General features: G+C 43.7%; 1 protein-coding gene across 1 annotated transcript in view; it reads left to right on the forward strand.

Moving 5' to 3' along the window:
* The window catches only part of ALK (ALK receptor tyrosine kinase), a 710,717-nt gene that overhangs the window by 594,212 nt on the left and 89,544 nt on the right, over positions 1 to 26,961 (forward strand). The window contains exon 10 of the mRNA XM_063125395.1: positions 7,243 to 7,412. Within this exon, the coding sequence (XP_062981465.1) occupies positions 7,243 to 7,412 (170 nt within the window). The remainder of the gene's footprint in view (positions 1 to 7,242; positions 7,413 to 26,961) is intronic.

The following is a 26,961-nucleotide window of genomic DNA, read 5'->3' on the forward strand; positions in this document are numbered from 1 at the left end:
ACCGAGCAACAATACACAGATTTATACAGAATTAAAATACAAATTTAAAATACAGATTTAAAACAGTAAAGTTAAAAGACTAAGATAATAAACTGTTAAAATACTGGGAGAATAAAAAGATCTTCACTTGGAGATGAAAAGAATATAATGTAGGTGCCAGGCCAATCTCTCTGGGGAGCTCATTCCACAGCCAGGGTGCCAAAGCAGAGAAGGCCCTCTCTGTTGCCTCTGTGCAGTCGAGGCCCAGGCTGCCAGGACCCTCACCCTGAGCAGCAGGCTGGGCTCTGACTCCAACTCAGAGGAGGGGGCAGCCAGATCTATCAGACCAGTGGCACTGGAAACCAACCTAGGCCCAAGCATCATAAGAGCATACATAAGAAGAGCCCTGCTGTCCATCTAGTCCAGCATTCTGTTCATACAGTGGCCAACCAGCTGCCTGGGCAAGAGAACTGCAGCTATTGGATCAGAGGCCCTTGAGTCAGGCACCCCTGAACTGGAATCGCAGGAGTCTGTACTCACACACACACACAGCCTGAGAAACGGGAGTCCTCCAGACCAGGAAGGAAACAACTGGGCATGTTTAGCCTGGAGAAGATAAGATTGAGGGAAGACGTGATAGCACTCTTCAAATACTTAAAGGGTTGTCACACAGAGGAGGGCCAGAATCTCTTCTCGATCTTCCCAGAGTGCAGGACACGGAATAACGGGCTCAAGTTACAGGAAGTCAGATTCCGGCTGGACATCAGGAAAAACTTTCTGGCTGTTAGAGCAGTACAACAATGGAACCAGTTACCTAGGGAGGTTGTGGGCTCTCCCACACTAGAGGCATTCAAGAGGCAACTGGACAACTTTCAGTCAGGTATGCTTTAGGGTGGATTCCTGCATTGAGCAGGGGGTTGGACTCAATGGTCTCGTAGGCCCCTTCCAATTCTACTATTCTATGATTCTATGACCCACATCCCCTGGTTGGTCCTTCAGTGCAGTCAAAAAGCTTATCTGAAACTGTCTGAGAGGAGCAGGGATTCTAGGTTCCTGTCCCTTTAAGGGCTTGTACTCTTCAAGGAAGGAGTGGGGCCTGGAAGAGTGGGGTTGGCACTAGAGCAGGGTAGGCAACTTCCGCCCCCCAAAGTTTTGACGTACAATGGCAGTTGTAGGTGAAAAGTTGCTCACCTCTGGCCTAGAGGCATAAAAGGCTTCAGCCCGATCTTGCCCTTTTTTCAGAGCATGTTGCTCACTTATGGCAAAGCTAAATGTTCCTTGTTGGGACAAAAATGGGTGAGGAAAAAGTGTAAACCCTCCTCTCCCAAAGCACCATCGTCCTGATCCAAATTGGGGCTTGCATAAAGTAGGGTGACCATATGGAAAGGAAGACAGGGCTCCCGTATCTTTAAGAGTTGCTTAGAAAAGAGAATTTCACGTATTTGTATGCATGCAACACCTAGTGAAATCCCCTCTTCATCACAACAATTAAAGCTGCAGGAGCCCTGCCCTCTTTTGTATCTAGTCACTTTAGTATAGCTCCTGCAGCTTTAACTGTTGTGATGAAGAGGGAATTTCACCAAGTGCTGCATGCATACAAATGACACCTGCTGAAATTACCTTTTCTTCTAAAACTGTTAAAGTTACAGGAGCCCTGCCCTCCTTTGCATATGGTCACCCTAGCATAAAGGAACATTTAGTTTGGCCCTGAGAGCATTCTATGGTGCCACTTTGCCCCATGGGCCTCTTGTCAATGTCAAGACAGAGGCAAAGGTGGCCTGTAGCCAAGAAAAGTAGATTTCCTATTATCTTCAGATTGGAGAGCAAGTCAGAAAAGGATGCTTTTGAATCAGCTGACCCTTTCTGGCTTATCAGTGAAAGGGCTGGGGTTTCTGGTCTCCCTGCATTTCCTCCCTTAGGCAGAGCTGGGCAGGTGGCGGCAGCGAGAAAATACATGCTGAATCCTTGTCCAGTATGTCTCAGGTTGTCAGTTCATGGTCTGTCAGAGAACGAGGAGAAAAATGTCCCCATTCGGTTGTGCAGGTTGATCTCTTCTGCCTTCCTCCCGTTGCCACACTGGGTTCATTTGGTAGTAGGCAGGACGATGAGCAGATGAAGCCCAAAAGCAAAGAACAAAAGGAAATTGGCATCATTTGCCTTCAGTAGAGTCAGCAAGTATAATCTGAGGGGCATGCAGCCTCCTATGTTGCATCTCTCTACTTTCTGGCACTATTAAAAGAACAAAAACAGGCAACTATGAGATCCAGCCTCCCTTCACAAATGTTTGTGGCTTCTTAGTCTATCTCACACTTTTAGAAATCATAGTTTTAAAATAAATGAGGTGAATGCTGAAATTATTATTATTATTATTATTATTATTATTATTATTATTATTATTATTATTATTGATCTCCCACCATTTTACAGCCCATCAAGGCATTGAAGGTGGATTTAAGTACTAAAATGTATGTTGAATTATGGCCAAACTTCGCACTACATACTATAGGCAGGAGGATGAGGTGCTAACCTTTTCATTGCTCAACTCCGAAGATTGGACAGTGAACTATTTATTTATTTATTTTATTACATTTATATACCACCCCATAGCCAATGCTCTCTGGGTAGTTTACAAAAGTTAAAAACAATGAACATTAACTACTCTGATTACCCCAAATCATTCCCCTCCCCTGTGGCTTTTGCTGGGGGGGGGGGGAGAGGCAGGAGGCTGCTTTGGTTTGGTTATATGTGTCATGTTTAGTAAGACCCTCCATTATTCTTGGAGTCCTACCGCTGCTACTGCCAAAGTGTGATTTTCACCTTTTTCCATGTGACGGATTCCAGGAGTACGTGTTGCACCATCTAACATGTGTCTGAATCATGGAGAATCAGGAGAAATTGCCTTCAACAGCTCCATTCGTTGCATCATGTCATTTCAGGATGGCCTTGTAGTTTTATAAAGCTTTGGGTGTAAGTGGTTTTCTTGTGTTATAAAATGGCTAAATGACTGCATGAGGGCAGATGGCAATGGAACTGCAACAGCAAGCTCCTCCCCCAATCTACGCACATGAATAAGAACAGGTGTAGAGACCTGCCGTGAATAAGCTGTACGTGTGGGGCTCTGTACACGTCTTTTAATGCACACGCGTAGTTCAGGGGAGAAGCTTACTGCTGCATCCATGCATTCGTTTAATCAGGAGATTGGCAACATGTGGCCCTCCAGATGTTTTGGCCTACAATTTCCCTCAGCCCTAGCCAGTATAGCCAATACTAAGGAATGCTGGGAGGTGTAACCCAAAAAATCTGGAGGGCCACAAGTTGCCCACCCCTGTTTTAGTCCCAGTAGGATGCCAGGATATATCGTGACAGTCAGTGCCTTACTGAAGGCTGCTGGAGGGGGAGGGGGATGTAGCAACCATAGGGTAACAAGCATTGGGGGCTGGGGGCTCCGATGTCAGTGGAGTGGTGAATCCACTCTGGGTTTCAGTCAGAACTCTAAAGGAGCTGTACAAAGTACTGATCCCTATCCCCAAATTGGATTCAGCAGCTTGTATAGCTCCTTTGGAGTTCTAACTGAAATAATAACAAATAAGGAGGACATTTTTAAAAAATGTTCTCTGATCGTGTACTTGACACCAAAGAATTCGTTATTAAATGTAAATCGCTTTCCTCAATATTCTCTTGTTTTTAGGCTTGGGACTGCATAAATTTGTGCCTTCAAAAAAAAATTTTTTTTCCACATAGTGCTTTTCTTTAGCTGAGATTTAGTCATTTTTAACCTATTCATATTAGAACAGGCAATGTTAACAATACACTAATATTGAGCCTTGCCCAAACTGCATTTTTAAAAAATTCTTAACAGTGAGATCAAGGAAGTTCTAAACGGTGAAATAATTCTGTATACAGGGGAAAAAAGGATCACAGAGGGACTGTTAGACTAAACCTTGGGATCTCTTCAGGCTATGGCACTTTAATTAATAAAAATCCAAATACCAATGGATCATAATTGGAAAGTCTATAATCACCTGCAGAGAAGAGGAAAAAACTAATTTTTGAATGAAATATCAAGGGGGATGATGGTGTAATTGCAGGCAACACCCTCTTATTGCAACTTTCAGCTCATCTCTGCTGCTAGCTGAATATAAAAGAGTTCATTACTGAAAAAGCTGTCAATTTTAACTTGTATCTATTAGGCCGTGTCTAAAGGGAGATGGGGATTCTTGCTATTTTGGATCATGCAAGTATTAGCGCTGTACTTTTTATAGGAGGATGTGCACTTAAGGTAGAACTGAGCTGACAAGTCTGTCAAAGTAATAAACGGCATATGCTAGAGATTTCACACCTGGCCTGTAGGTGAAGAAAGTGATCTTGGGAAGGGAAGGGAAGGAAAGAAACCTGACCAACAGCTAAATTGTGTAATGGAAAGTCAGATGGGACTGGGAGAAGAGCAATATCAGTACTAGATACTTACTGAGCATGGTTGCAGCAATGGAAATAAGCATAATTTGCTTATTTGTTGCATAATTTGTTGTAAACCGCCCAGAGAGCTTCGGCTGGGGGGCGGTATATAAATGTAATAAAATAAATAAATAAATAAATAATTGCTGTGCTAAAAATGCCCTCGTGGCATGAATTAATAGGACTCCCAGAATGAGACCTCGAGGCAGCAAAAACAAGTGGCAAAGTGGTTGCTAAAAGAAAAAAAATGGGGGGATAGAAAAAGAAAATAAAAACATTCCAGTACTGTAAATTAGGGGGCATTTCCCACATCTGGGTTTGCCACCAATATACCTTCAAGGTTCAATATTGCCTCCCAAGCTGTTTAACATCTATGTCTCTCTTCCCTGATATGGTGACCTCCAAATGTGTTGGATTACAACACCCAACATGCTGATTGGGGCTAGCTGGGAGTTGTAGTTTGACACATCTGGAGGGCACCTGGTTGGGAAAGGCTGATCTTCATGAAGCCCATGAGAGAGATTGTCAGGGGATATGGAGATCATTGTCAGCAGCATGCTCACCAAATCCTGGTGAGGCTGTGGGAGCCTTGAATGCTCATCTGCAATCAGTGGTTCACTGTATGAAGGTGAATAAACATGAACTCAGTCCAGATGAGATGGAGTTGATAGTGGGGGATTCAGTGGACTGGCTGCCTGGGACTATGGCTGTTCTGGACAGAGTCACATCCCTCTATTGACCAGGTTTGCAACTTCGGGATCCTGCTGAGCCAAGCACTGTTACTGGATTCTCACATGGCAGGTGTGGCTGGAGTGCCCTTTATCACCTTTGGCTGATATGCTGGCTACACCCTCTGCTGGGAGATAGACCTGGCCACTGTCATTCATGACCTGGCAACTTGTAGATTATTCATTCATTACATTTCTATAGAGCCTCGTGTGGCACAGAGTGGTAAGCGGCAGAAACTCTCCCCACAGCCTGAATTCGATCCCAGTGGAAGCTGGTTCTCAGGCAGCCGGCTCAGGTTGACTCAGCCTTCCATCCTTCCGAGGTCGGTAAAATGAGTACCCAGCTAGCTGGGGGAAAGGTAACTGCGACTGGGGAAGGCAATGGCAAACCACCCAGCTACAAAGTCTGCCAAGAAAACGTCAGCGAAAGCAGGCGTCCCTCTAGGAGTCAGCAATGACTCAAGTGCTTGCACAAGAGGTTCCTTTCCTTTCTTTCCTACATTTCTATACTGCCCAATAGTCAAGGCTCTCGGGGCAGTTCACAACAATTAAAATGGTAAAATACAATATGATAAAACATAATATAAAACTTCAAAAAGTTTAAAATTACTGTGTAAAACCAAAGTAAAACCCAGCAACAGTGTAAAGATCTAAAAATTCAGTAAGGGAACAATGCTGTGGCCCCTAGATAGCATCTGGGAGGCCATAGCATACTTCGGACTCCTGGATCCAAACTCCTCAGCCCCTCGCCAATAGATTAGACGATTGTAATGCACTCTGCATGGGTTTGCATATGAAGACAGTTCAGAAACTTTAGCTAATGCAAAATGCAGCAGCTTACCTGTTCCCATGCATCACCTGTCCTGAAGCATTTGCACTGCCAGTTTGTTTCTAGGGCCAAGTCAAAGCGTTAATTCTTACCTTTAAAGGCCTAAATGGCTTGTTTTAGGGTATATCCTCCCATGCCACACCTCCCTGCCCTGAGCACTTGAGATCTTCAAATGAATCTTTGTTCCAGATTCCATCTCTAAATTAGCCTCTTCCAGGAAAAAGGCATTTTTGCTAGGGGCTCCAGGAACAGGGAATTCCCTTCTGGGGGGTGTTCAAACAGCCTCTGATCTTCCACAGAAAAATGGAAAGATTTTTGTCTCCGTTGGCCTTTGGGTATGAATTATTGTTTTGTCCTGCTCTGTTTTGTTTTTAGCTGTGCTGCTGCTCTCTGTTGCCTTTGTTGGCGGTGGGTTGTTGTTGTTGGTTTATTGTGGTTTTTAGTTTTTATTGTATATTAATGTTGTAAACCATGATACAACTTGAGTGGGTAGTGTATAAAATTGTTTTAGCAAATAAATATAATAAGAGACGTGACCCTAAGACACATTGGAGCAAGACAAACAAGCGCTTATTAATTAATTTATTCCATTTTTATATACTGCCCAATAGATCATCATCATCATCATCATCATCGTTATTATTTACGTTTATATACCACCCCATAGCCGAAGCTCTCTGGGCAGTTTACAAAATTAAAACCATAAACTATAGCAAATCAAAACACAATATAAAAGTTTAAAAAATACCATTTAAAACCAAAGGGGAGGGGGAACAGCAGCACTTACAGCCCAGGGAAAGCCCGTGTGAAAAAATGTGGTTTGAGGAGGCAATTAAGGGTTTTATGTTTTCCGCCCCCTGAACTTCATGAGGGAGGCTTTTCCAGATGGCGGGTGCCGCTACAGGGAACACCCGCCATTGAGGTTCTTCATGGCAACATTCTGTTCGTTTCAGGATGACCATGCTGTATTTCAACCTTTTAGAATGGGGCGGGGGGGGGGGGAGAGGGAACGCACTAAAGCCAAGAAACCAACAACAATTGGAGGGAAAGGGGAGGGGACTGGGAAAAGTGGGTGTGGCCATCTGGGTACCCTGGAATTCCAGGATGGAACCTCCAGGCCTGAGCATCTGCACCTCTGCCTTAAAGAGAATGATGGCCAGGAAGAATTTGACCCATTTTGGAGAGTTTGTTGGTTGTGCTCTTTCTTTGTGCTCTGTTTTAATTGGCTTTGTGCAAATCCTTTCCTTGTAGCTTCGGATGTCTTGGTTCCTCAACGGCATCTTGCTTGGAGATGTTTCCCTGGTCCTTGTCGAGAACAAAACTGGGAAGGAACAGAGCAGGAAGCTCTGGCACTTTGATAACAGAAAAGGATTGGGTGTCTGGCAGAAGATGGTCAGGCCTCTCCATGATGTGTCAGACAGGTAGGAGACATTACTCCTTCTTTTTCATTCTTTGCATCTTTTGACTCATGGCTGTCTGGAATTCTTGAAAGAACATCTCCCATGGACCGAAAACGGACTGTGGTTTGGGGTAACCACCAAGGGTCAAATTACAGTTGATGTTCAATGTGTCCTTTCATATAATGTGCAAAGCAGTTTATTATTGCTGTTTCTTTTAAATGCAAATTAATCAGCTGTGATCTAACAATGAATGGCATCAGAATTAAGCATGGAAAAGGAATTTAACCATTTATTCCTGTACTGTAGTCTTATGGCTAGTATTTGCATGGGGTGGAAATCCCCCAAACCTGTTGTGATCCCATCCCTCCTCTGATCCCATTAATTATCACCACTACCCATCTGATACAATTTGCATTTTAAAACAAATAAACCTTTATGTTTAATTAAAAGACTCATTTAACAGCATCTATAGTTAGGCCCTACGAATGAGAGCTTTTCTACATGAGGCATTTATTGTGCTCTCATCATTCCTTACTCATGATTGTTTATAAGTTCTTTAGATGACAACATGAACCTTCAGTTTCGCTTCTGTTTTTTAAGAGCATTTTCCTGTTTTTTTTATTTTAGAGGGGGGAAATGAAATATTATTTCTGAAAGGGAAAGAAAATGTATTTTCGTACTTGTGTAACTGCATTATTCTGCCATAGCACAGCGCCACCTAGAGGTAATGTAGTAGAAAAACTAGAAAGGAAATACTCTTTTTTGCAGAAGCTTTTTTACACAAGACATTTATTGTGTGCTTGTTATTCCCTGCTCATGATTGTTTGCATGTTCTTCAGATGTTGTCGTGTCCCTCCAGTTTTGCCTCTGTTTTTAAACAGCACTTTTGGCAAGTTCTTTTAAAGCAGGGAAAATATGGTATTATATGAAAGTGGAGCATAAGGGGAGGCAAACAGGCTTCCTCCCAGGCAGGCGATCTACTAAGTCTCATCAGAGATTTCACCTTCAGCAGACTCACAGCTATTCCTGGTTTCTTTTTTAAAAAAACAAACCTCCCCCTGCCACCTCTCCCAAAGACTGTGAGGGTGTCTTCATGGCGATGCGTTGGCAACACATTTCCCCCAAATCCCACACTTTTGCTCCTGTGGGGTTGTGCCTGATAATCCCCATGCCACGGAGCAAGAGCAGGGTTTATGGCTGTCATCCGCCCCCTTCCACCTTGAGACAGGGCAAGGAGGAGGAGGAGGAGGCAGCAGCAGCATCTGGGGGGAGTGGGGGAGAAAATATTGTAGAAGGAGGAGGCAGTGGTGACGGTGGCAGCTTGAGGGAGTAAGAAGATATTGTAGGAGGCAGCTGGCAGGGATAAAAAAAATAGCAAGAGAAGGCGGCAGCTGTGCGGAAGAAAATAAACTCTTCTCCTCACGAGGCATTTCGGCATCCATTCTGCTTGCTGGCCATCCCCCCTCCCTCTGCTCGGGCAGATGGCGACCAATTAGGGGTCGCCATCCTCCAGGAATGCCCCTTGAGTGACTCCGGAGCAGCTTCTGAGTGAGAACAGACTGGGGGGAAGAGCCAGGCTGCCCTCGCTCTGGCTGGAAAACTTGGGGTAAGTCCTCAACTTTTCAGCCACATATTTTTGGCTCTTTGCCCCTGGGTGGCTTTGATTCTGTGGCTGCATTATCTAACCGACACCACGCAGATCCAGTGCCACCCTGGGGCAAAGAAGATGTCAAGACAGCACCTGTGAGCTAATATTTCTTTCTCTCTCTTATACGCTTTCTGTTACACTCTGTCTCTCTCGCCGCCCCTCTCAAATATGCACACATGCATACAGACACAAACACTCCTCTCATCTAAAGGGGTCTCACCATCTCCAAACTCTTGATATATCATTCCAACACTGATCTCTCACCTGTCAGGCAACCATTTCATTACAGCTCCTGTTGATGACAGCAACCCACCATTCTGGGCTATTAACCAGCAATCAGCCTAATGAAGGAATGATTGACTAGAAGCCACAACAGTATCTCTTTATCCGAGGGAAATTTCCCCCACTGACCTAGAAATATGGGAAGTTGCCGTCTAGATATGCCCATTTTGCAAATGATACATTTATTGTTTGTTTGCATGGTGAGGATCTGAGCCTTAGCTCTTCATTCAACTCATTGCCCCAGGAATAATGGATTTCATTATAAGGGTTACCTTGCTTCCTGAGATATTATGCAGAAAGTGTCTTTCATCTTGCTGACTCTTGAAAGAGCACAAAGACTGCTAGTACAAAAGGGACGCCGACACTGGATGCATAATTAATACGTAAGATAAAAATATCAACATTTGTCTTACTTTGCTGTTCCTCTCTGCTGCCTTTGACCTCCATAGGAAGATGTAGTTGCTTCATTTCATTTAGCTAGGTTCCATTTGTCTATGCTCTTCTTTGAAGATAGCTTTACTATTTTGCTAGCATCGTTTAAGAGAAATAATTTATTTATGTGTTGCCAAGGTAACATTCCCCCTCCCCTCCGAACTACATCCGTACTTGTATACTTGTGGTATTTGCTTGCAAGGCCCTATGCTAACGTTAACATTCTATACACGATTCTGCTACTTTCCTTCAAAGTATTTCTACGGTCAAATGCACATCTATGCATCTTCAGGAGTGATAATCACATGCACGCTTCCCTCCGATGGAACACTCATCCTTTCCCTGTATTGTGTACTCTCTGTGATCTTGGGTAGACCGAAGCAGAATTAAAATAATCTCTAGGATTCAAAGTATGTTTTTGAAGCAGCCTTGGGATTGTGGAAGTAATCAGTGCGACCACTTTGTCAGGTGTGGTTAGAAAAGTAGGCTCAAGTACAAATGCATGTGGAATTTGTGCAGTCATCGCCAGTTCCCATAGGGATGTTGCAAGGAAAGGAAATGGTAGAAGTATATAACAAAACTGGCTCTGTGGGGCAAAGCCAGCCCAAGATATTTTGCTGCCTGAAACAAGTTCGTGCCCCATCCATCCCATGAACAAATGTTGACATTCCTAGGGGAGGACGCTGTCCCATTGTCAGTGATGAAAACCGATTCATCGGTTTTCATCACTGACAATGGGACAGCGTCCTCCCCTAGGTAGATGAATCATTTTTCATCACTGACAATGGCAAAGCATCCTCCCATAAGAATGTCCATCTCCAAGAAATTCAGCCCTTTGGGTGCTTTTCGGACTTCTGTCTTGTGCCTGCCCCAGCTTGCATTTGTGAGCTGAGGCACACAGTTCCCCCAAATTCTGGGGACATTTTACGTACTCTTTTTAATTTGCAGAAATAGATATTTGCGTATGTTGTGGCATTTTTTTTTTTTTTGCAAATTATGCAGATTGCACAGGCTATTTACGCAAATGTCTATTTCTGCAAATAAAAAAATATATGGAAAATCTGCTACCTGGCACGACTTGCTGCGGACCGAGTCGGGTCAGGTAGTAGAAGATGAGCTGAAGTCTGGGTGGGGGTGGGGGCTGAACTGATAGAAGCTTGTAGAGCTCCACCTCCAAACAGTTTCCTCAGACATCCCTATCCTCCACTGCACCTGAAGGCAGCAGGCTAACTGGCCGGCGAGATCACATTACGCCAGTCCTTTTACAACTTCATTGGCTGCCAGTCCAGGTCCGGGCCCAATTCAAAGTGCTGGTATTAACATTTAAAGCCCTAAACGGTTTGGGGCCAGGTTATCTGAAGGAACGCCTCCTCCCATATGTACCTACCCGGACCTTAAGATCATCTACAGGGGGCCTTCTCCGTGAGCCCCTGCCAAAGGAAGTGAGGCAGGTGGCTACTAGGAGGAGGGCTTTCTCCGCTGTGGCACCCCGGTTGTGGAACGAGCTCCCCAGAGAGGTCCGCTTGGCGCCTACACTGTACTGCTTTCGTCGCCAGCTGAAGACCTTTTTATTCACTCAGTATTTTAACACTTAATTTTAACTTAAATTTAAATTTTACTGTTTTAACTCTGTATTTTAATCCTATATCAACTTTGCTGTGTGGTTTTATCCTGGTTGCGCTTTTTATACTGTATTTCGTAATTGTGTTTTAAACTGTTGGGTGTTTTACTGTGGTTTTAATTTTTGTGAACCGCCCAGAGAGCTTCGGCTATTGGGCGGTATAAAAATGTAATAAATAAATAAATAAATAAATAAATAAACTTAAGGGGCACAGAGAGGGCCGCATGGGACATTGGCCTTTCTTCCAATGCCTTGCTGATGCCTCCTAAGATTTGCTGCCTGAAGCGAGTATCTCACTCTGCCTAATGGTAGGGCTGGCCCTGCTCTGGTGTGCATGTGAATATGGCAGAGTGAGAAGCCCAACCGAGGCATTCAAAAAGGGGTTAATATCAACTCATGAGGAGAAGGAGTGCTCCAGCCCCGCTCCTCTCTCTCATCGCGTTTGTCGCCCTCAACTTGTAGAGGGTGATAGTCTGAAGAGGAGAGCCTCCTGTATCCGCAGAGGCTGACCACACAAGCCAGAACACAGATTTTCAAGCTTTCTGGGACATGTGGAGAGCCTCCATGAGTCCCGGAGGCTCTGCTCTTCATACTGTTGCTCTCCACAAATTGAAGAGAAACAAATGTGATGAGGAAAAAGGGCAAATTTTAATTCCTTTTTGAATTCCTGAATAGGGCTGGAGAGAATGTATGATCAGGTTATGCAAAATCCAATATTCATTCCATAAAAGATATGGCATACGCGTGTGTCCAGCAGCTGGTTTCTCAAGCTCTAAGCAACTATGCCATCAAAATAAAAAGCCATCAATACAAGCTGGAAAAATATCAGGGGAAACAGGTAAACTATTCCCAAGAGTTCTCCATGAAAGCTCATAAACACTGAAGTGATTCCAGTAATACAGATTACCCATCTCTTTTAACTTCTTTTATTCAAAATTGGGGTGGTTAAGATGTTAGAGCAGAGTTTTCAGTGCATTGTTTTACATTTTTGATCTGAATTAGTGACCATGAGTATTGCTGGGAGTTTGGTCTGTCTTGATTACTGGGCAATGGATGAGTAGCCAGGGAGTGACTTTAACAAAAGAACAACAATGTTCCTTGATAGCCGGGAATCTCTTTCCAGACTTCTGGAATGCAACACCCATGCGGAGTTTGGAAATGTGACATCCTCCAGCTATGAGAGAAGCAGGGAAATCATGTTGAGACAATTTTACAGTTTTGAATGTGAGGTGCTTCCAGGTGAGAGAAAACCCTCCTACGTTTTCCTACCACTTCTTCCATCTGTTCTGTTACTGCAGAAAATCCGATGGAATAGCTGCATAATGCCTTCAAATTAGTACTGATAGGAGCCCTCCACTTGGAAGCACCGAGGTAGGAGCTTGTTTGAGTCCATCCAACAGAATCAACATTTGAACAGGGGACTTCATCATCCACAGTTCAGGGTGCTCCCAGAGGGCTCCTAGTGCTGGCAGTCAGAAGTTGTTCTCCTTAACAGATTTTCTGTGTTAAGGAGAAAGAAGGAATGAGCAGGAAGAAAACACAGTGATGGTGTCCATAAACCTTTGTAAATGAGGCTGAGCGACAGCACCATAAAACCCTCATCTGAAAGCACCTTTGGACTCTGAGAGTGGCTGACAGAGAACAAATAAGTTTAGGTTAAGTTAGATAAAACTGGGTTTTATAAAACAGAGAGGGATGAAAGCAGTAGCCCTGTTCAGGTGTTTGGTATGTACCAGATGCATAAAGAATGTGCCCAGATAGCCCCGCTCCCATATGGTGACGCATGCGCTGCCCATGCCCAGCTGACCGTGCCAGTCTGATGGGGACTTTACATACATATGGATGTATGAACATAGGGCTGCCTTCAAAGGGATGTGAACAACGATCAACCAATCGTTGCATTTCTATTGAGGGAGCCCTACACGTGTACATCTGTACACACCTAGTCCCCCTTCTGACCAATGATGTTTGTGCATTGGCTGGGAGTCATAGTCAGCATTTGCATCAGCTTCTAGGGGTCAGGGATAAGTAGGTGCATTTTTGGATGCCCCTTCACACATTCAGTACCCATGACTACCAAATGGCTGAACAGAGCTAGAGACTCCCTGGGAATCTGAGGTTTTGCTGCCTCTTTTTAGGAGTCAGCTTGATTCCTATAAGGTTGACTTCTATATTTGTAAACAAAGAAATATTCCAAAGATGCCACAATTCTCCATGGTTCTCTCATCCAAAGGTAACGAAACCTTTCGGCACTGTCCCTGGACATGACTCCTTAAGGAAGAAGGGAGTGCATAGCTCTATAGAACTGTAGTCATTCCAGTTTAATGAACATAGAATCAGCAGGTGTGATACCATATCTATGCAATACAGGCATATCAAGATTATGTCACTCTAGTGTTCTGAACCACAAATTAACTTTTCATAGGCATCTGGTTCCAGAATAAAAAAATTAAACATGGATGACTTGTGGCTACATATTCACATTTGAGAACTTCACAGGTGACTGCTCTGAAACAAGGTTTATTATTTACCCTTGCCAAAGTTAAGTAAGGCTGCAGTGAAATCACCAGATTATTCCTCAGCCAGGACATAAATTCAGCAAAATAAATGGACCATTTGTATTACACCAAAGGTTTTTGTCTGTTTGTTTGTTTGTTTTTCCTTTTCCTGGCAACAAAAGATTATGATGCCTCCAGAAAGAGCAGGTGCTATGAGTGCCATCCACCCTGCCAAACCACTACCACAAATCTACTGACTCCACCTACTGAAAGCTCCGTCTGCCTGCTCCACCCAGGTTGGCCCATCAAAACTACTTCCGTCTGCCATGACAGTTAATTGGAACTACATCTATGAATACCATACGACAAAGGAAAAACAAGAGGGGACGGCCCTTCTTTGAGCTTCTAGTAGTATTTGGCAAGATCATTTAGCAAGGTCATCTAGTGGGGGGGAGGGGAGCGGCATTGTTGGTCCTCCTCAGGTAGCACAATATCCTGGGCCAGCCCTGGCTTGGTGTCATCATCTGTGTTTGTCTATCTCCTGTCCCCCTTGGCTATCAAGACTGAATGAGATAGTGGGTTAGTCTGTATCTCTTTCTTGAGTGTGAGGCCTTAGCTAGAACAGGCTTTATCGTGGGGCGAACCCCGGGATCGTCCCTGTGCGTCCACATGACGCACAGGGGATCCCAGGTTCAGGGAGGGATCATCCCTCCCTTACCCCGGGATACAGCCCTCCTCTTTGGGCCCACTTTTTCCACAGTCTCAGGCTGAGCGGCCCGTTGCCGCAGTTTGACTCGGCTCCGTGCGATTACTCACACGAAGCCAGGAGCTGCGCCCATCAGGGATAGGGTGGGGGGAGCAGGGAAATGAAATTATTTTTTAAAAAAAGCACCTACCTTTAGCGCACGAGCGTTCGTGCGCTCCTCTTCCTTTAAAATTAAAAAATGGCGGGCGCAACGCCTTTCTTTTTGAGGTCATCACGCCTCGCGTGTAAACGGAGGAGGGATCTCGCGTTAATCGCAATGCGAGATCTTCCCTCCTCTGTCGCGGACTATCAGGTAGGTCTAGCTAAGGCCTGAGTCTGTTTGTGAAAGAGTTCCGCTGTGAAGCGAATGAGAATACATTCATGTAATTGAGCATTCATTTCTGAAACTAGTGCACACACCTATTAAGCACTCTTACATGATGAGGCAGCCAGGGACAATACTACAGTGTTTTGTTTCCTTTGAATGAGAGAGAACACTGGGGACGTATGGTCTGCTTATTTCCAAATATACAAGCAGAGCCTATTGGAACCATGTGGGTTCTCTTTTTCTATATAGAAGCGGAATGCCTTTTCCTGCATGGGAACACTTTCTGAATGTGAAGGCCATAACATGTGAAGCAGTTTTCCAAACTCCGTTTCAGTGCAGATCCCCATGGATAAAACCAGCTGAATATGCAATGGTGATATCTGCATTCTTTTAATCAAAGGTAGAAACAGAATCTGTGCAAAATGGATGGGTTTCCTTTGTTTTAATGAGCTTATTTGCCCCATCGGTGCCAGCAGCTCTGTTGGAATTAATTCCATGGCATGCAGGCACATCACTAATGTTCAGTTACTTCTGTTCCTGGTGAAGTAACCAGGAACATTTTGCTCAGAAGTGGGGAGAAATAAAAGTCATTGTTTAATGCTTTCCATTAATAGCCCAGCGTAGCATGAAACTAGCAAGAGCTGGGGCATGTCGCCACTCATTACCTTAAAGGCAAATGGAATTCAAATGGAATCATTTCCTATGGATGGAATTGAAAAAAAAGTCTATAAAAGTGAGCTGTAGTTCTGAACCACAAAATCCCCATATGGCCACTCTTTTGCAAACTACTGTGTTATTTTTATCGAAAGTATTTCTAGGCTAATTGCAATGTTGTGCTTGTGAGGTTTGATGTGTGTGATTTCAGGTTGTTTGGGCTTTGTTGTATTTGAAAGGTAATGGTACTAAAAAAAAGTGTATCGTAGATTTGGGGAAAGTGCAGAAAAGTGCCAACAGTGATCAAGAGTGGTGGACTAGACGGACCCTTGGTCTGATCCAGCATCAGGACACTTCTTATGTTCTTAAGGGGTTGGAGCAGCTCCCCTATGAGGAAATGCTACAACGCCTGGGACTGTTTAGCTTTGAAAAAGAGCAAGTGAGAGGAGACGTGATAGAGATGTATAAAATTATGTGTAGCGTGGAGAAAATGGATAGGGAGACATTTCTCCCCCTATCTCATAATTCTAGAAGCCCATGGGGTCATCCCATGAAGATGAATGCTGGGACATTCAGGATAGATAAAAGGAAATACTTCTTCAAGCAATGCATAGGTAAACCATGGAATTTGCTACCACAACATGAGGTGATAACCTCCCATTTGGATGGCTTTAAAATGGGATTAGACAAATTCATGGAGGATAAGACTTTTTTAAAAAATATATCTTTATTTCAAAAGAAGATAAAGTTACATTGATGGTTGTTTCTTCATGACGAAAATATATACTTGCAAGAATATTTCGGGCAGAGCCTTACAGTGTCTGTATTGTATGAATACATTATCAATTCCAATTTTGATCAAGATTCAATAATTAGGGTAGCCAGAAGTGAAATTAAGTAAACAGAGGCCTGGATCTACCAGCAGTTCCATTGACATAATTGTCAAACGCGGACCATATTGTATGAAAAGGATTATGTCTCAGTTGGCCCCATGAGACCTTGCGATGATACGTTAGCTTTTCAGAAAGAGCTATGTCCCACACTTTTGCTCTCCAGCCATTTAGCGTGGGGCCCTTTAGGTCTTTCCAACACTCAGACATTTCCAAACACGCTGCCATAAGCAACATAGCTACGAGTTCTTTGTGGATGAGGGATGGATTTAAGACATTCGGCAGGGACAACAAAGCCAAGCTCAGTTCAGGCAGAATTCTCTGCCCTGTGGCCTCTGAGATTACCTTGAAATCTAGTTCCTAAAACTGCTTTAGGGCTTTACGGTCGCATCACATGTGCAAAAAGAAGCCCCTCTCATCGCACACTCTCCAGTACAATGAGGAAATAGAGCTTGTTATGCATGTAAGTTGGATTGGAGTTTTATGCCACTTTAGTAATACCTTTAGGGCTGCCTCCTGAATACGGGATGATAAGAGTTCAAAGTGGAGGGTTTTGTGACATACCCCCTTTGGTCTCCTTTATTCCTCTCTATAATCAAAGGATCCCAAACAGGGAGCCCATCATCAGAATGCTTCTCACTGACTCTGTGACTCAGTGACCCTTTTTGGCCTCACAGTCACCAGCCCAGCACTCTCTAGTCACCCTTTTCTGTCCCTGCTGCCACCATAGAACACTGTACCTTATCCCAGGTACTTCAAGGATCCAATCCACTTTATGAAACAGAATAATGTTTATTTAACATTAAGTTTACGCAGTTTACAAAGCTTGAGGTTTCATTTGTCACACTACTTGTTTGTTTCAATAGTTTCATATGTAACCCTACCTACGCTACCCGCTAACCTACACTATCCTCTACCATTCACTCTGTTCCCCAAATAATAAAAGACATTGTTCCTACTCTGCTCTAACCCCTTTCACAGACCAACCCAGACTCTCACTTCCTCTCTCCACACTCAACTCTCAACTGCTCTTCCCCTAACTCCTCCCTCTCACTGCTAACTGCCAATCCAAACCTTTGAACCACCAGCCAATCAGCATTCACTTCACATTCTATCCACTCGCTCCCCCTCCCGATAGAATTAACCACTTATCAACCTTCTATTCAAAGTCCAAACAGCACTTACATCCTAAATAGCAATAATCATTGAAAACATTACAAACACTTACATCATATATAATTGGCAATAAACAGTAAAACATCACATGTTTGTCCATATTGGCGTCCACATTTCATCTTCTGTTTGCATGTGTAGGTCTGCGTCCCATAGGTTTTTCAGTGCCAGGGAGGAGCCTCCCACTTATCTAGCAATAAATCATAAATCTAGCAATAAATCATAAATCGCTGAGGTTAAACCCTTGGGACCTAAACATAAGTGTTCAAAGGCAGTGAGGGGACGAAGATCTACTCCCTGGCCAAACCTGTAGTTTAGAAGAGTTCTCACTTGCCACAGTTGGAACCAGGTAGGTTTAATGCCATTTAACTTTTCTTTTAGCTTACTATCATTAATTACTCGCCCCTTATCTATCAAGTCTCTCAAGCGATAGACACCCTTCCTTTCCCACCCCGCAAACTGGGCATATTTATCTCCATGTCTAATAAAAGGATGGTCCAGGAAGGGTAGCATTGGAGATTCTGATGGGGGAAGATACGTTGACCATTTTTTCCAGATAGCAAAGTGTGAATGGATTGGAGATTTGTTTAATGGTCATCCAGGAAGGATTTAAAAAGGGGAGAGCAGATATCGTAGGTTGTTGGGGGAACCACTTCCATGTACACCCATGGAATTCCAGTCTCACATTTAATTATTGTGATAAGTTGCCTGAGCTGAAAAGCCTCAAAATATGTCTGCAAATTAGGCATTGCCAAAACGCCTTTGGAGCGTTTCCTATATAATGTTTGCTTGTTGATACGAGAATGGTTACCCCCACTTACAAACCAGGCCAACATGGCTTGCCATCTGGAAAAGCACTTAGCCGGAATATTAATAGGTAAAACCTGATAAAGAAATAATAATTTAAGCAACGGAGCCATAGAATAGCAGCTATTCTACCTAGCCATGTGAGGCTTAATTGGCTCCATTTAGTAAGATCGTGCATCATCTGGTGGTGCAGTTGCCCAAAATCCCTTTTAAATAGCTGAAGAAGGTCTTCACCCCCAAATAGCGGAATCCTCCAAAGCATGGTTTAAATCCGGTTCTTTCGCAAAGAAAGTTTGTTACCTCAGGTGACATTTAATAGCATAAGGGTTGGTTTTTCAGTGTTAATTTCTAGTCCTGCTACTGCCTTAAAAGTATTCAGCTCACATTGTATCTGAAGTAAGCCCTTAGAGACATCACTGACCATGAGGAACATGTCATCCGTGAACATATTCAATTTATGCTCTACTCCCTGAATGCATATACCTTTGATTTCTTCATTTGTTCTTATCTTAGAGGCTAAACTTTCTATTATGATGGAAAAAAGAAGGGGTGACAACAGGCACCCCTGCTTAGTGCCTCGGGAAGTTGCATAGGCTGAGAGTCAATCCCATTGACACCAATTAGAGCTGTGGAGGCAGAGTACAATTGATTTATAATATGTTTAAACTTGAATCCAAAGCCCATAACTTCTAACAATTTCTTTAAAAAACGCCACTGAACCTGGTCAAAAGCTTTGACGGCATCAAGGGATATGAGTGCTGCTGGTTGTTTGGTAGTATGACAGAAAGGAACTATATTTATAACTTTTTTTATAGAATCCGCAATGCTCTGACCCGGCGTAAAGTCTGATTGATCTGGCTTTATATAGGACGTTATAAATGAGTTGAGTCTTGCCACTAGCACTGCTATAAATATTTTTGCATTGACATTTATCAATGCGATGGTACTATAAGACTCCATCTTAGTTGGGTCTCTGGCCTGCTTGAGGACCATGACTATCTTGGAAGTTTTCTCAGACTCAGGGACCCGGCTTCGCTCCTGTATTGCTATAAAAACACATACCCGAAAAGACTGCATATGGCTGCTAGTCCTGATGGCTATGGGCATCATCAGACGAGCATTTTATTGCATGTTCATTACTGGGCACTCACAGATTTTCACAGGTCCATCTCACAATGTTGTCTGCCTCCCGCACGCCTCCTGCCCCTCTTCTAGCCTTCTTCACATGACCAAAAAAGCACCCGGTAAGTTTGTATTATTTTTAAAGACAGAAGTTGCTGCTATCTCCTGCTGTGTGCACGAGAAGCTGCGCAATAAAGATGGCCCCTGAATGGGCTACGACGTGCCCTTTTTTACTTCCTCTTTCCTCTCCCTGAAAGAAAGAGGAAATATCAGGCAACAAAAGCGGAGGTAGAGAAGTGACACTAGGCAAGGCAGGATCTACACTACTGCTTTATAATGGTTTATAAATAATGGTTGCACTCAGGTCCTGCTTGTTGGTTTCCTATGGGCAGCTGGTTGGCCACTGTGTGAACAGAATGCTAGATGATATTTGGACCCTTGGTCTGATCAAGCAGGGCTCCTCTCTTTATGTTCATATGTTCTTATTGATTTTTGGAAGAGGAGGAACAGGTGAAAGAAATACAACTTAGCAAAATTCCCACATGCTGAAACTTTTGGTGGTGCTTGGATCTGAGATTTTGACTGGAGTGATTGCTCTTAGAAATCTGCCTGAAGCTTAGCTGAGCTAAATCGAGGCAAGATAACAATGAAAGGAAAGTTCAGAACAACTCTGAATGGGAGTATGGACCATTCTAGTGGCTTAGGAGAGGGGAGACTTTACTAGAGACGGTGTGTGTGTGTGTGTGTGTGTGTGTGTGTGTGAGAGAGAGAGAGAGAGAGAGAGAGAGAGAGAGATGGGGGGGATATATATGTATGCATACATATGTAGACTGACTTTACATCCATACAGATACTACAGCGATCCACAAAACAGCTTATATTAAATTTGAAAGCACAGAGGAAGGTGGGGAAACAGAAATAAAACAGTGTATTTTATAAAAGGTCAAAATCTCCGTGTCAGTCTAATTTGATTCTACAACTTGTATCAATTATGTAAATTGCCTGAGTTTGCATAATTTATTCTCCTTCTGTTATTGGAAGAGTGGGGCAATGAGCTGTTGGGGGGGGGGGGCCTCCAGAGCACTGTTCACTGGAAATCCTACTTACATCCCCTCTGGCTTTCGAGATTTCACCAGTCATTGCCCACACATTTTAAGCCTATTATCTCAGCCTTGAGGACTAGAAAGTTGTGTTTTGAAAATAAAAGTGGAGCTTCACAGAAGGATGCTGAATTCTGTAACCAGTGTTATTCTTTACTGCACAGCAGGCTGAAATTTACAAGGCAAGATAAGGATACAGTTATGGCAAGTCATTCTTTCACATCTTCAATTCCCCATCTGTAAAATGGGATTGATAGAACAGGCTTATTTTACAGGACTCTTGTGATGATAGAATTTTTTGGAAGAAAAAGTTCTGTTTTGTTTCATGGAGCAAAGGTTGTGAAAGTATTTAATTTCAAGTACCATTGATGTTGTTTTTTAATCAGACATACTTTTTAAAGATTGTGGATCTGGCAACTGTTAACTGTTAAGCATCATAGATATGACTGCACCAGTTTTTCACCCATTAGTATTCAGTGTATGAGCATTTTCATGAAATCCCCCTTGCTTACTTTTTTCCGCCCACACTGTTCATCACCTGTCCACGGCTGCTTCTTTCTCTGCTTGTTAACATCAAGACCACTTTGGGGCAGGGGGCAGGGCTCCCTGAGGAGATCCAAGCCAATCAGGGAGCACATAGGCAACCTGATTACATCGCATCATTATGCAACCAATCATAATTGGCTACAAGATGAAGTCACAAAGCCAAAACAGAAAGAGGGTAGGGACAGACAAATCTTGGACGTTTGATTCCGCTCTATTTATTATTGTTCCAGCATCGAGTTTCTTCTGTCCCATTTCCACATTGTTCCCACATTTCCCCTAAAATGTCAGCACAAAATTTTGTACATATTTTCATATGCATTTCTCACAATATATGCATTTTATACACATTTCCCTAAATATACGCATTGCCGCCAACTGATTTTTCCTAATAAAAATAAAGCTTCCTGCCCCCACTCTGAATGAGCAAACAGGTTTGCCCTGTTTTACAGTCCCTCGATTGCTAAACTTCAGGTTGCCTTGAGGACGGTGGGGTGCATGAAGTTTTTGGGGGAATTTCACACACAGTTGCCCGCCACCTTTTCACCTCAGCCCTAATTGTTAACCCTTAGGATCTTTAAGGCCCTCTGTGCTTGATTTCTGAATGAAAACCCGGCATCTGCGACAGAACTTGATTTTGACATCTGTGTTCAGTGTTTTCATTCCCACTAGGTGAAGATGTCAGTTCTCATCTGTTTGTGCTTTCGTTGCAAATAGGAAATTCAAACCTGCTGGAGCCTGAGCTCATAAAGTTTGCTGTTGAGGCAGAGCAAAAGCCAGGCTGAGAATCATCACCCAAGATAGCAACAGTCCTTGTCATTCAGGGAAATGGCATCTAAAAGTTGGGAAGCATTGTGTGTGCATGGTCTCTGTTTATCTCCGTAGGCCTCTGACTCACTCTTGATTATCTTACCCTGAGTATATGTGAGTGACTCTCATGTTTCTCTTTTGATAGCCATCCTTGACTTTAATGGATTTTTGATTGTAATGATTATGGAGCCTTTCTGGGATTGTAGCTGGAGCAGAGCTACATGATCCTGATGAATGTGCCTGAAAGCCAGCATTAAATTGCTCAGAAGATGTCCTAAGCCTTGGGGCCTAAACTGTTATTTAAGGAAAGATGCTGAAAGGGAATAAATACAAGAGTGATCTCCATTCTCGGGAGGAAAAGTTCCCTGCCTGCCCTGCCCACAGCAAATAAACGACTAGGTACAAGCTGCAAATAACAGTTCTAAAATAAAAATCATGCATGCACTGTGTTTTAGTTACGCTGTCACCAGCCAGATCCAGCAACCTCTTGTGAGCACAGGGACTCATATGCACATGGAGACACAACATTCATTCATTTAAATAATTTTAACTTGCCCTTCATTTTAACTTGCCCTACATTGCTGGCTTGCAATAGTGAGTTGTAGTCCAACACACCTGGTGGGCACTAGGTTGGGGAACCTTGTCCTAGCATTTCAGGATGGGATACAAGAGGCATAAAAATGCAAATGTGCCACAATGTAGTAAAATAAAACCCTAAAACAACATCAGAAGACAAACAAATCCTAAACCTAAACATGGTAGTGCAAATTAAACAACCCAGCATGCTTGCATCCTGGCCCACTTATGCAAGAGGTTCCTCATTCATCAGAATGGGGGGACGGACATCTCCACGTAATTAATAGAGAGCTGCCCTTTGAAATGAATGGAAAAGCAAAGACATGCAAGAACTCTATCTCCACCTAAGTCTTCTGTGGAGGCCTTCATTCTGCCCTTGATGGCTTCCCCAGCACTACTTTCTGGAATCCTTGCCACTAGGTAGGAATCCACCCATGGCAGTCAGTCCTGTGCCTCTAGCATAGCTCAGTGCTAGAGCACATGCTTGTCATGCAGAAGATCCCGGGTTTCCTATGACCCTAACCCAGACAAGTGGCCTAGAAGTATACTAGGGTTGATAGATGAAAAAGCTGCTGAGATATGAGAAGACCAGTAAGCTCCACTTCCTTCCATAACTCCCAGCTAGGCTGTCCACAGAGCAGCCTGGGCAATTTCTGTCTCCAAGCTGGGTTGTAAGTGAGAAAGAAATTGACCTCTGGCAACATTGCCACTTAGATCCAATGTAATTTTCTTTTATTGAGACCAATATCCTAAGGTCCTGAGGTGTGGAGGAGCTTTCATCACGTGCAATGTTGGGTAGTAATCCAGGTCATTTGGTCAATGTTGATGCCCACATGTTTGAAAGTCTTGTAGTTTGCAGCACTGAACGTTATATTTTTGATTGATAACTGGTGGCACAGGGTTTAAACATTTTGGCTGAAGGTGGGCAGGATTTTAATATTTCTCATATATATATATATCTGTGTGTGTGTGTGTGTGTGTGTGTGTGTGTGTGTATGTGTGTGTTTCAATTATTTTAATTTGGCTATTGTGATACCATGACTTGGGTTACCACCGGTTGAATTGCATAGTTCATAGTCTAATACTGTCTATGGCCATTCCTACACTAACCTGAAAATCCGGACTGGTCACGTCTGAGTCCCTGTGCATCCAAATGATGCACAGGGACTCCTGGGGGCAGGGGGGGACAAGCATGGGTTTTCCCAAGGATAAATAATCCCTGGGAAAACCTGATTCTTGCCGCGATATCAGGACCATCCCGATACTGCGGGAGATGTGTGGCCGCCTGGCCCTGCTTCATCCCGCCTCCTCATCAGGCGCTCTGTGTCCATCAGGGAGCGGGGAGCGGGAGCAGTTGTTGTTTTTACTTACATTTTTGTTGGAGCGCAAGTGCGTTCATCTCTGTTAAAAAGAAAATGGTGGGAGCGACGTCCCTCCTTACTCCTGGGATGTCACACAAGCGTGTGGACTTAGGGAAGGATCTCGTGAGCAGCAAAATATATCAAGATCCTCCCCCCCTCCCTCCTGGAACGCCAGGACGTGTAGAAAGGCCCTACGTCTACTCAGAAGTATGTCCCATTGAGTTTAATGGGGATTAGTTCCAGTTAAGTGGGTAAATACACCAATTTATTATTCAGATGTTCACATTTGTAAAAATTCAGATTCAGCAATTTGGATTCAGACACAGTTATCATGTATAAAGTCCATTCAAAATTTCCTTTCCACTTAGACATACGACCATTGGTCCCAAACAACCTAAGATTCAAGGAAACTTAAAAAAAAAATGTACATAAACTTCACGGATGGTAACTTCTTTAAGCAAGTGCAGCAAGAAAACACACCTGATAAGACATCCTTGCTGCTTGGGTTAGTTGTGATTTGATGCTGAAAAAGCAGCCAAAAAAAAAAGTACTAACTGGTTCTCTTTATCCTTTACTCTCTGGTATTTGAACTGTTGCCAGACCTCACCCCAAGGCCAAATTCAAGCTTAAATATTAAGCTTTCCTCAGTTCAACAGCTATTCAGCAGGTAGTTCAAAGGGAGAGTTTGAAGATTTCTGCTTTTCTGCTTGGTAAGACATTTCCCGTCTGCTTAGAAAGAAAGTAAATCCCTGCGTGAAGCTTGTCATTACACTGCTGATCATATGAAGCTATGCTAATTCTGGGTCTTTAGGGCACTGCTCTCCTTCTGTAGGAGCCATTTCAATGAAAATAAAGTCAGAGCAAGGACATTGGTGCACTGTCGGCAGCAGGGAAAGAGGTTTCTGTTGCCTTCAGGTAGGAATGCTTGAAGAATTTGATCTTTCCAACATACCTGATCCATACCCTCCAGACTAATGTGAGGATCAGAACGTAGCTGTCCATCCTATTTCACACTTCTCTCAATGCTGTAGTGCAGATTTTGACTCATACCAAATGCATTTTAAAAAATGTGTATTCTGGGATACATGTAAAAATAGATACCTTGAGATAAAATGCATTTAGAAATGCATGTTTTAAAAGGAAGCATGTTCAAACATTGAGCCTGATCAGACAATACGTTAAGCCATGGTTAGATTGCTAGCCCTTTTGCAGTAAATGATTCGTGAGCATGTTTAAACTGCGGTTATGTAGTCACCCTGGTTAGGAATGGTTCGTGTGACTGCGCACTGCTTTAGACCGAATCCCTGTTTCTGAGCTGAGGCAGGCTGATTTGGACTCACAGAACTCACCTCCCTCTGCCTCCCCGGTCACCTCCTGCCACTGGCAGGAGTTACTTTCGCATGTGTCCTCTTCAAAGCTGAGCCGCAATTGAAAGAAAAATTGTGGGGGCTCTCTTATTTTGAATAGTGGCCATAAAGGGCCATTTCTGGTGTTTTGTGGCCATAGAACTATTCAGAATAGAGAGTCTCCAATACCTTCCTGAAGAGGACAAATGGCGCGGAGGCAGTTTTGGGTTTGGGGGGAGGAAGGGAGGGAGGGAGCAAGAGCAGGGAAGTAGGGAGTTGGGAGTCCAATGGACTCCCGGTCAGTCTTCCCCATCTTTCCTGGTGGCCTGCCACACAGCCACGCAGCTGCCACCCAGGAACCCTGCACAGGCTGAACCACCTTGGGATGGGGGCGAATTTTGCCTTGGCAAGGTGGGCAAGCCCCAAGGTGGCCCAAGGCAAATTGGGGCCATTTTGGAGCCCCCAAAATGGCCCCTGAGGCAAGATGGAGGGACACAGCCCTAATGCTAAGCCATAGTGTTTCACTCAAAATTCTTAACCACTGTGGCTTCGCATTTTGTCTGAACAGGGTCATTAAAATGCACAGTTTGTACAATTGCGGGGGTGGGGTTTTGCAGATTATGCAGATATGGGACAGAACATACTTAGGAGTGAACACATATAAAGAAGACATGGACTGTAAATAAATTGAGCGGTCTATCCCAGGTGTGGGGGACCTCCAGCTCATGGGTCAAATGTAGCCCCTCAGGTCCCCAGCCCAGAAGCTTCTTCTGCTGTTACCTCCAATCAGTGATTGGACATAAGAAGGCAGTTAAAGGCAGTCAAACCTTAAATACCTTGCATAGAATAGAGCTGTGCATTTCCAGGCCCAAGAGCTAAGAACATAAGAGCATAAGAAAAGCCATGATGGATCAGACCAGGGATCCATCCAGTCCAGCATTCTGTTCACACAGTGGCCAACCAGCTGCCCATGGGAAACCCACAAGCAGGACTCTCCTGCCCATTTCCCCCAACAACTGATAAACATAGGCATACTGCCTGTGATACTGGAGGTAACACATAGCCATCAGGAATTTGTCCAAAACACTTTAAATGCCATCCAAATTGGTGGCCATCGCTACATCTTGTGGTAGCAGATTCCATAATTTCACTATGAGCTGTGTGAAGAAGTACTTCCTTTTATCTGAGAGAGGGAGAAAAATGTCTCCCTACCCACATTCACCATACCATGCATAATTTTGTACACCTCTGTCATGTCTGCCCTTAGTCAACCATTTTCTAAACTAAATAATCCCAGCTGCTGTAACCTTTCCTCATAAGGGAGTTGCTCCAGCCCGTTGATAAAACCTATGTATATTTAGACAGAAAAATGTCCTCCAACTCCCAGCATGCACCCTCCATCCATGCTAGCTGCAGAATGCTGAGAGGGAGAGGCGGGTAAGAAATAAATAAATAAATTGATGATGATGATGATGATGATGATGATGATGATGATCCTTCCCCAATGTTCAAGATCTTTGGATGAGACCCGGCTCTAATTCAATGTTATGATGAGGCTAGGTTAGTGTCCACTAGGAGCAGGGCCTTATCTGTAGTGGCCCCAGTGTTGTAGAACTCCCTACCAAGAGAGAACT

Source organism: Elgaria multicarinata, chromosome 4, assembly GCF_023053635.1.
Source record: "Elgaria multicarinata webbii isolate HBS135686 ecotype San Diego chromosome 4, rElgMul1.1.pri, whole genome shotgun sequence".
Classification (NCBI taxonomy): Eukaryota; Metazoa; Chordata; class Lepidosauria; order Squamata; family Anguidae; genus Elgaria; species Elgaria multicarinata.